The sequence below is a fragment of the Lipotes vexillifer genome, unplaced genomic scaffold (assembly GCF_000442215.2).
Source record: "Lipotes vexillifer unplaced genomic scaffold, Lipotes_vexillifer_v1.1 scaffold1258, whole genome shotgun sequence".
Classification (NCBI taxonomy): Eukaryota; Metazoa; Chordata; class Mammalia; order Artiodactyla; family Lipotidae; genus Lipotes; species Lipotes vexillifer.
Genome location: NW_006773444.1, coordinates 973,891 through 984,075, shown reverse-complemented (window position 1 = coordinate 984,075; position 10,185 = coordinate 973,891). Strand labels below are relative to the sequence as shown.

The 10,185-nt window shown below is 47.6% G+C and overlaps 1 protein-coding gene across 1 annotated transcript in view; it reads left to right on the top strand.

Moving 5' to 3' along the window:
- Window positions 1-10,185, top strand: part of COBL (cordon-bleu WH2 repeat protein) — a 447,965-nt gene that overhangs the window by 87,531 nt on the left and 350,249 nt on the right. The window contains exon 2 of the mRNA XM_007448340.1: window positions 1-89. This exon is cut by the window's left edge and continues 130 nt beyond it. Within this exon, the coding sequence (XP_007448402.1) occupies window positions 1-89 (89 nt within the window). The remainder of the gene's footprint in view (window positions 90-10,185) is intronic.

Sequence of the window (10,185 nt, the reverse complement as noted above, 5' to 3'; positions counted from 1 at the left end):
AGCAGGAAGGAGACGCTGGACGGCAGGGTGGTGGCCATGACCGTGGTGCTGCCTAGCGGGCTGCAGAAGAAGAGCGTGGTCAACGGGAGGTAAGGGCCTGGGCGCGGCGAGGAGGGCTCTGCCGTCCAGTTTGCAGATCCACCGAGACCTGAGGAGTGGGCACATCCTCCCGCGCTGGGCTGGACCAGGGCCTCGGGCTGTAAATCTGGGCCTAGTGACAACTCGCAGTGTCGCAGGCGGCCCGGCTGCGTGCCAGCTGGGCCACCACGCGCACCCTCATCCTTAGGACTGCAGCTCACTCCTGTTAGAGGTGGGCTCAGAAGGAAGGGGGCTCTCAGGCCCATACGCACCTCAGAGTAGGTGACCACCACGACAGGTGGGGCCAGCATCCTTGGCCCTGAAGTTGCACAGCCCGGGGGCAGCCCACCGAGTGACCATCCTCGGGTCCACTTACGGACTGACTCTCGGAAGTATGAGTACCGTCGGTTATCCATCTTCCGAATGGAAACAATGCAGGTTTAGATTAAGCAATAAAATCCCGACCTGTGGAGTTGACACTGACGGGAATCAATTTCCAGACCCTCGATTCCCACCCGCACCCTCATTTGGAGCTGATCTGCCTGCGAAGGTACCTGTGGCCGAGCTCACACGCTGGTTCTTCTCCCCGTCCCTTCCCAGCCGCAAGAGGCAGGACGGGAGCATTGGTAATACTCCACGAAGAGTATGAAGGGTGTTATTACCAATAGAATCTCTAACTTGATGTTTGATACTTATCAAAATAGATCGTAACTATACTGTTTGAGCAATTCTGCACTACTGTTAGTAACTCAATCCATAATAAAAAGTTTTAACAAAATCACAGAAAACAATTCCATTTACATGTTTAGACATTTTATTGTGCAGAATATGATAGAGTGATCAATTATAAAAACATTCAAGCATAGAAATAGTTTTGTATAATTCTGAGGCAGGAGTGAATGGGAGTCGTATTTCTAGGAAGCCAAGGAAGGTAAGAAATGATATGAAATATTTAAATCTTAAAAAAAGTTTGCTCGAGTCTTTTAAAAATGGATAACGGTGGAAATCACATCACTCTGGGTGTTTTTATTCTTGTGGGTACATTGAAAATAGTGATACAACAGTTTTATGTTAAAATCTTAGTATTCTGATTCTACCTGATATCACATCCTTTGCAACTATTAAATTTTATAAGGAAAATTCCAGGTGACAATTTACTGGCAAAGGGGTACATAGGTTTTAAAAATTATTTTATGGGCTGTGTGTACAAAAAGTTAAGGAATGTTTCTCCAGGCATTGATATGTACCTAGGATACGACATCTTCAACTCTAAAAGCGGGTGCCAAGCAGCTCTCCAGAGTGTTACCAGCAGGGTGCACCAGGGTGTGCTCCTCTGTGGGGCTTCTCCTTGTGGCCACCACCCCACCAGCAGAAGGCTCTGGACCCCAAAGTTAGGACTTACCTTGATCCCTGTGGCCTAGCACCCACAGAAGGCAGTAACCCCTGTGGGCAGCGTTCACGCAAGAGATATTCAGGTTTCTAAAGTGTCTGTGTTTCTTGTTTTACAGAGGGATCTTTGTTCTAAATACGCTTTTCCCACTTAACTTTAACTTGAGAAGCAGGCCATATTAGCATAGGTTTACAAACTACTTTAATAGACGAGTGTAATTTTTTTTTTTTTTTTCGGTATGCGGGCCTCTCATTGTTGTGACCTCTCCCCTTGCGGAGCACAGGCTCCGGACACGCAGGCTCAGCGGCCATGGCTCACGGGCCCCAGCTGCTCCGCGGCATGTGGGATCTTCCCGGACCGGGGCACGAACCCGTGTCCCCTGCATCGGCAGACGGACTCTCAACCACTGCGCCACCAGGGAAGCCCACGAGTGTAATTTTATTAGTGACTGTATTACAGTTGACTCACCATTCTTATATTTTTTGGCCCAATTTCTAGTTACATTTATAAATAAACACTTTAGTGAAGGTGATTAACATATAAAAGCTGTCCATATTTCATGTGTACAACTTGAGTTTGTGGCTAAGTATACACCTGTGAAACCATGACTTCTTTGTCTAGTTACATATCTTTTAAGAAAATGGACTCATGGGTCACGTCTTAAATAATACACAGGTCCGATCTTACAAGTGCGTGAGGAGAGATAGAATGCCCACTTGTAAATTAAAAATATTATTTTGAAAAATGTTTTCAAACTGAACACATTCTTCCAATTTTATCTTTAATTTTCTTTTTCTTTCAGAGTAGAAGTTATCACTGTGCCATTTTGCAATGCGGCTGTGAGAATAGGTTCAGCTGTAGAGATTAAGTATTAAAATACCTTTCTCTTTTCTAAGAGGTAAATACTCATCCCTTCCCCAAGGGTTTCCTGCAGCAACCTGTGGGCTCCCTTAGCGGCTTGTAACTTGCTGACGCTGCAGCTTCTTGCTTTGGGAATTGGTTTTATGTGTCCTACTCTTTAATAATACAAGAGTGGGCCAAAGTCACATTCCTGACCCTTGCTGAAACCAGATCTACTAATCGTTTATCAGTGTGGTTTCTCTCTTCCATTTTATCAGAGAACATGTCCACCTTTCCGCAGGATAAGCAAGTCGTTTATAATTTACAGTCAGCACCTTAACTACCTTTCCAAACATGAAAGATTCTCACAAGAAAAACACATTAGTACTTGGAGTCTGATGATTCCATTCTGCATATATGACAGTGATTTTTCTTTCTCTCTTTTTTTAAAGTTTCCTTTGGATCTAGAAACATAAGTAAAAGTCTCAGTATGTTCTTAGATGAGACGTGGGAATGGGTGTTCTGGAACTTTCTTAAGGAAGAATCTCTGGTGCCCTTTTAGGAAGGGTGCTACCAGCACTGCTCAGGGCCACTGCCAGGAGACCACTGGTCCCATCACTCTAACTGGGGGACAAGTAAAGAGAAGGGCTTTGAAGAGAAAATGCCCCTTGCCAAAAGGGAGCTTCATAAATGGCGTCAGGCAATCGAGATTTGGGTCCCTGTCATTCTGATGTGGTAAATTAACTCATGTCCAGTTGGCATGCAAGCCCGAGGGGCCCAGGACAGGAGAAGGCAAGCATTTCCTTCGCAGGACAGAGGAAATTTCTCTCAATGTTCAGTCCTGCGATTCTGCCTCTGTGGGCTGTCAGACCCCATTTATAATAGCCAAGTTTACAACCATGCATGGATTTGCAGGTTCCCGGCCTTGTAAAACAGCACAGGACTCCCATGGCACAGGTATCGTCCTCCGAATCCCTTCTGGAGAGAGTTCACCTGTTCCGAGATGAAGGGGAGGGGAGGAGTGAGCGAGCCCAACCCTGGTCTGTCCTCCATCACCTGCCCATCAAGGTGCTGGCCACGCTCCCTACGGAGAAAGCAGGTGTGTGGTTGGCTTTTAGCTTCAGCAAGGCCCCGTGGCCTGAACCCTGCTCCCTGTGAGCTCGTGGCTCCAGGGCCTGAAGGAAGCTGGCTCTTCTCTAGCACCAGTGTGTGAAAGGGGTGAAGCTGGAAAGGGCAGTTTTGATGCTGGGGATGCTGCCAGAAGAGGACCATTCTCCAAATAATAGGCTTGGTTTAACTTGATTTACATTTTCACTTAAAAGATACAGTTTTTTAAAAGACTTTATTTTTCAGAGCAGTTTTAAGTTCACAGCAAAATTGAGAGGAAAGCAGCAATATTTCCCATATACCCCCTGCCCCTATATACACCCAGCCTGCTCCGTTATCCACATCCCCTACCAGAGTGGTACCTCTGTTCTAATTGATGAACCTACACTGACATGTCATCATCATCCAAAGTCCATGGCTTACATCAGGGTTCAGTCTCGGTGTTGTACATTCTCTGGGTCTGGACAGATGTATCATGACATGTATCCACCATTATAGTATCATGCAGAGTATTTTCACTGCCTTAAAAATCCCTTATTTGTCATCAACAGCCTCCAGTTACTAAGTTTCTTTATGAGAATCTTTCCTGTGAAGAAATAGCCTGATTAAGGGGCAGACCATAGATTATCAGCTCCTTGCTTATCCTGTGAAAAGGTGCTGTTATGGTTTTGGATTTGGTGCTAAACCCATCCTCCCGAGAGGCAGTCTCCTTTTGTGGGATCCCGATAGACTAAAAAAATGAAAATGATCATTTATTCATTGAGCGAAATACATATTGAACACTTAGCTTGCATGAGACACTAGGAGGAGGACATCCCAGCAAATAGAAGGAAATAAATAGCATTTGCAAAAGGACCAGTTTGTACAAGAAGGCGGAAGTGTACTGCTGTTGGAACCCGGATTGAGAAGGGGAGATGTGTGGCCTGGACATGAGGGCTGGCCGGGTCCCAGCGTGTATCCTGGAAGCCATCCTATGGCTCCACTTGCCGCTAACAAGACTGCACGTGCCTCTGGGGATGCAAGGTTCCACCCCCGCGCTAGGCAAGTCAGGAGAAAGCTGGTGCATCTGAACGTTCATTTAACATATACACATAGTGAACAAGAGTTCTACATTAAAGGTAGCATGCAAATTTTACGTGCGTTTTAAAAATAAGCACTGACAGGGAACTTTAAAGATATCCAGGCTGTGTTCCAGGTCCCCCAGGGGGCTGGTTGACTTACCTGCCAAGTGAGAAGCACACAGAAAAACCTGCTCCCGTATGACCTGGATACAGGAGGCTCTAGATTCTCAAGTCAGATGACCTCCAAGATAGAGGTCAAAGATGCTGAGGTTGGAGTTAAGAAAAACACAAGTTTCTGTGGTCAGAACCTCACCAGAAGGCACCGCTTTTGGAGATGGCCCGTCCACACCTGTCCAGATAGCCGCTCACGACATCCCATGCAGTGAGGATAACTGTCAGGCTCCAGCCTCTGAAATCCCTGTCTCTAGGTCAAGGTGTTCCAACTAGCAGTGTGTTTTAAACAGTTTTACAAGTTGAACGCCTTTGGAGAAGGCATGTCCCTCCAATCGGCATAGCTCCCTCTCTCCCTCTGGTCACATACTCAGACCCCCTGCAGGCTGGGGCAGCTGCCTGGCCCCGGTGACATTTAGGTTTTGTGAGGATGTGACCAACTCTCTGATTTGGTGCCGTCGTCCTGATGACCGGGCTTCTGACGTGTGCCTAAGATGCAGGCACCCCTGGTCATTTTGCTGCGGCTTGTTCCCCCGTGCCTCGTTGATGGGCTCAGGACCTAAGCGGCCATAAGACTGGATTTTTGCCAGTGACCCTGGCCTCAAACCCAGAGCCCAGCCTCTGGGCAATAGACCCACTCTGGGCAGGCCCTGCTAGCATCTTGCCATGTCCCGCTTCTGTGTTGCCAGGTGAAGCTGCCAGACTGGACTTACTCTGACTCTGTAACACCAGAGTCTGCCTTACCCAGGGCTCGGGCCACCTGCTGGCCTCGATCCGGCACAAGAAACTAGGCCCATTCAACCAGTCTGTGATTTGACAGTGCACGCAGATTGTTTGTTTTAACATTATATCTGGAAGTAGCGACCTTAACGTGATTTGTACACTTGACACTGTGGCACCTTTTAATCCAGTCATTGCTAGGTACTCAATGCTCATTTCATGAGTACCGAGGATGCAGTAGTTTTTCAGTGCGGCCCCAGACCAAGAGCCGCTGCATCGCCTGGGAACTTGTGAGAAATGCAAATTTCCTGCTCAGACCTACTGAATCAGAAACCCCGGGGTGGGACCAGCGATCTGGGCTTTAACACGCTTGAACTTTCGGAACACATGTTAGACTTTGAGAAGCCCTGCTGCCGTGTGTGCCATGGCTCTGCCAGACGTCAGCATATCCGGATGAGCTCGGGATCCCCGAGAGTGAGCCCAGGGTCTCGCCGGCATGATGACGGCAAGAGGGAGTTGTAGGTTAGTGTAAGCATCTCAGTGATCCCCAGCAGCCTGGCCAAGGCAAGCTTTGTGATTTAGATGGAAGCGCCCTCCCTTGGAGAAGGAAGAGGTCCATCCATCAGCCCAGCCGGACGGAAATGGGACTTGGCCTCTCTGACTCCCATGTGGTTCCCAAACAGCCTGGTCCCCATGTGCCCTCTGCATTTAGGGAGTGCAGGATTGGCATGGGCTGTTCCTTGACCTGTCCAGCGCTCTGCCAGGATTTCAAAAAGAACCACACCTGAAAGAAGACCAGGTTCTTCTTACTGAAACCACCGACTCATGCAAACCATTTTTTGGAAATCTCCACGTATTTGTAAAGTAATATTTTTTAAAGAAAGAACTAGAAAAATTCTACTCACTTTCTAAATTTAAAAATAAATTTAACAACTTAAAAATAACTTAGTAGAGGAGGGAAATCCCTTTTTCTGCTGTAAGAATAGTGTTTTGTTTAGATTTAAACCCAAGTTATCTTTCTCTTTAAGTTTGAAGTATCATTATAACGTAATTGATAAATATCCAAAGTGAAGGATAAAATTTGAAGTTATTCCCATCTGTTTTCTTTGTGCTATTGATGTCAAGTACTGCAGAAATAATACCGAAGTTGCTCAGGATGGGCAGAAATTACCTGTAGATATGTTCAGTATTGAATTTTTGAATGTGTAACGCTCAAGGAAGTCTGCAATCTGCATGTTCTTTTAATCACCCTTAAAAATGTGAAATCTTTCGGATAGACCAAATGAGAATTAGAGCTATATTTTATTTCCTTTGAATCCCCACAGCTGGGCACACAGTAGGACCTAATGTCTAAGTGAATGGGTGAATGAGTGAGCAAAAGAAGCTTAGATACTGTATAAAAGACTTTTTTGCGCCTAAAAAACAAACAAATGCCGAAAAATAAATTTCATCCTTACATTGGGAACACTTAAGATTCATTCGGGGAACAGAGATTAAAAAGTTGGGACAAGTGCTTCCCTGGTGGCGCAGTGGTTGAGAGTCCGCTTGCCGATGCAGGGGTCACGGGCTCGTGCCCCGGTCCGGGAAGATCCCCCGTGCCGCGGAGCGGCTGGGCCCGTGAGCCATGGCCGCTGAGCCCGCGCGTCCGGAGCCTGTGTTCCGCAACGGGAGAGGCCACAGCAGTGAGAGGCCCGCGTACTGACCTAATGTCTCTCTTCACACTTACAAAGATATAAAGAGGGCAGTAAGGAGCACAATGTACTTACCTTGATATTGTCTTATTAAAGCATTATTCATTCCTGCCGAAAGATTTCATTCGTGTTCTCAAGGACAGAAAAGCTCAAAAGAAACGAATTATTTTTGCTTTGAAATTCAAAATATCTCTCTTTTAAATGCCTTTCCTTTCAAAGTCTTAAAAGAACAGAACAGTTTCTCATTCAGAAATGTAGAAGACAACCGTTCTTCCAAGGGAACCCATGGTGTTCATTCTTTGCTCTCCTAGTCTCTGAGGTTAAGGGCATGAGTCTGATGCTAACATACTTTTTTTTTTGCAAAATCATCAGTACATCTCATTTCAGCAATTAAGTATTTAAGGCAAGTTTTTTGAGAGTCTCTTCTGCTAATCCTGTGTGGGCTAAATTAAGTCCAAATTCTCAAAATGGCTTGTCATTTTAGAGCAAGAAGGAAGAAGTGTTTGAAGAGGACACTTAGAGAAGGAAGTGTTTCCAAAAGAAGTTATGGTTATACAGCGCGGTAAGCAAAAAAAAAAAAAAAAAAAAAAGTTGGAACGAAAAGGATAGTTGAGGAGCAATGGAGAGAAACCCCAAAGATCAGTGTCATTACCCACCCACCACCCCTGTTACTGTGGTTTGGGGTAACCAGTCCTCTTTGTTACTACCTTTTACTCTTCCCTTGAACTTGGGATTTGGGATTACAGAGAGGGAGGCAGAGACCCTGATAATGGTGTCTGTCTTTGTCTTAGCTCAGGCGGTCTTACAAATGCCACAGACGGGGCAGCCTGAACACAGACATTTACTCCCCACAATCTGGAGGCTGGAAGCCCAAGGTCAAGGTGACGGCAGGTGATTTCATGCTGAGACCTCTTCCTGGTCATAGGCGGCCACTGTCCTGCTCTGTGCTCACACGACCTCCTCTTGGTGGGGTTACAGGGAGAGCGAGCTCTCTGTGTCCCTTCTTCTGAGAACACAAATCCGATCAGATTAGCGCCCACCCTTATGACCTCATTTAACCCTAATTGTGTCCTTAGAGGCCCCATGTCCAGATACGGTCACACTGGGAGTTGGGGGATCAATGTGAATGTGGGGGGAGATGATTTTGTCCATGGCATCATTCATACCGGGGGACCACTGAGACCAGAGGGCATGCTTGGGGCCCTTAGCAATGATGGTCTAGTCAGTTTCTTTAATTCACCTGAGTCTTTCTTGACACTCTGAGAGTGTCTCATTGCCTAGTGTTCTTCTTTGTAAGACTGCAGAAACTTTATGGGGCAATCCCCTGAGGGTACTGCTTTAAACGAGTATATCTTGCTACTTTCTGAGAGCCGGATGGAGTCCAGCCACAATCCAGGCAGAGATGCTCTGCCCTGAGCCAGGGAAAACGTCTCACCACGTACAACCGCAAACAGCAAAGACAGGATCCAATTCACTCGTTTATTCAGCAAACACTTGTCACTCACCATGTGCCTGGCGCTGTGCTCAGTGACTTAGGGGTGACTTAAGACTCACTGGTGGATGGACAGTCCTTTTGCCCTCACCGAGGAGGAAACCGGGGCAGAGAGGCAGGTCTGAGCAGTGGTGAGGGTGGCCCTAGGGTGCCTCTGGAGTCCCTTCATTAAACCAGCTTCGGGGGGAAAGATGCCCGACCCCTCATCAAAGGGCCAGCGGATCAGAGGCGGTGCTGGTCCCCCTGTGAGCAGGTGGGAGTCACCTGGGGAGGCCGGCTCAGGAGGTAATGAGAGTGTGCAGGAATAACCAGGCAACCACCTTCAGTGTCCGGAAAGTCCCCTCCTGTGTGGCCCCAGGACCTGCTGAGGCCCTGTGGAGGGCACGCAGGGATGCCTGGCTAGAAGTTCTCATCCTCTGCAGGCTGAGGTCCGGTGAATCCAGACCCCCGGGGACCAGACAGCAGCTCGGTTCCTCCATGACTGCCATCGGGTTCTGCCACTGTGCTGTGGTTTCCTCTTCCTTCTGGGTGACTTTTTCCAGTAGCATCAAAGACAGAACTGGCTGGCTGTTTTGGAGTTTGGTGACTTAAAATGCCAGCCAATAGCCACTTCCATGGTGCGATGGAAGCGGCAGAAAAGCCGGCCAACTCTCACCCCATTTTCTGAGGACACCATCCAGAAAAGCTTGTGCTGGAAAGTAGTTCTTCAGATCACGCTTTAAATGGGCCTGGGGAGGAATCTCTCGAGTGGGAGGCCCTTCAGGAAACGCGAGATGAGCTCATGCTTCTGGACCCAGGTCCTCACATTTGGCCTTGTGCTGTGTATCCAGCTTCTTAGATGCAGCCCAGGTCAGTCTGCATTAGGATATGGTGTCTGTCACTCTTTGTAGCCACAGAGGCCTGCAGAATAGACAGCTCTCAAAGGCTGAGTTCCCCTCGTGTCCTAAACCTACTTGCTTTCCTGCAGAAACCCTCTGTCCTGGCTTGGGTTCCAGCCCCAGGAAGAGATGCTGTCCCCTTGGCTGAAGTGGTAATGGCCTCTGTGCCCTTTGAACAATTTAAGCACATACCATGACGGGTATGGTATTGAGTTTTATTATCATGGTCTTACAGTGGTTTTGTTTTGTTTGTGCTTCCCCCTTCCCCAAATGGTAAATTTGAGGAAATAGGCCTCCAGCATCATAGAATTTTCTGCTTAGGAATTCCTTTCCTTCCCTACTCCCACCAAACATTTTGTTGAGAAACGCTTCCACCTCAAGTGTTGAAAATGTCACTGCAGCTTCATCATTAAAGAGCCTTTGCTGGGCAGAGTCAAGTCCTACGTTAGGGTCACAGAAGAGTGAGGGCAGCAGGGTGGGTGCCGATCGGCCAGTTGTGGAGGAGATCCACTCGATACACAGGGTAGAGGTTTGGGCACCCAATTCTTTATCCGGACGGGAACCAAATACTACATCACTCCTCGGCGAGTCCACGCGAGAATAAGTCCCAGCTTCTGTTAATGGCAAGGAGAGTTTATTCTCTGTGATGCAGGAAAACCCCTCCAGCCCCAGAGCTGGCCTGCTGCCTTGCAGAAGGTCAAATTTGATGTTTCAAACATGTTACCAAGGGCTTCCCTGGTGGCGCAGTGGTTGGGAG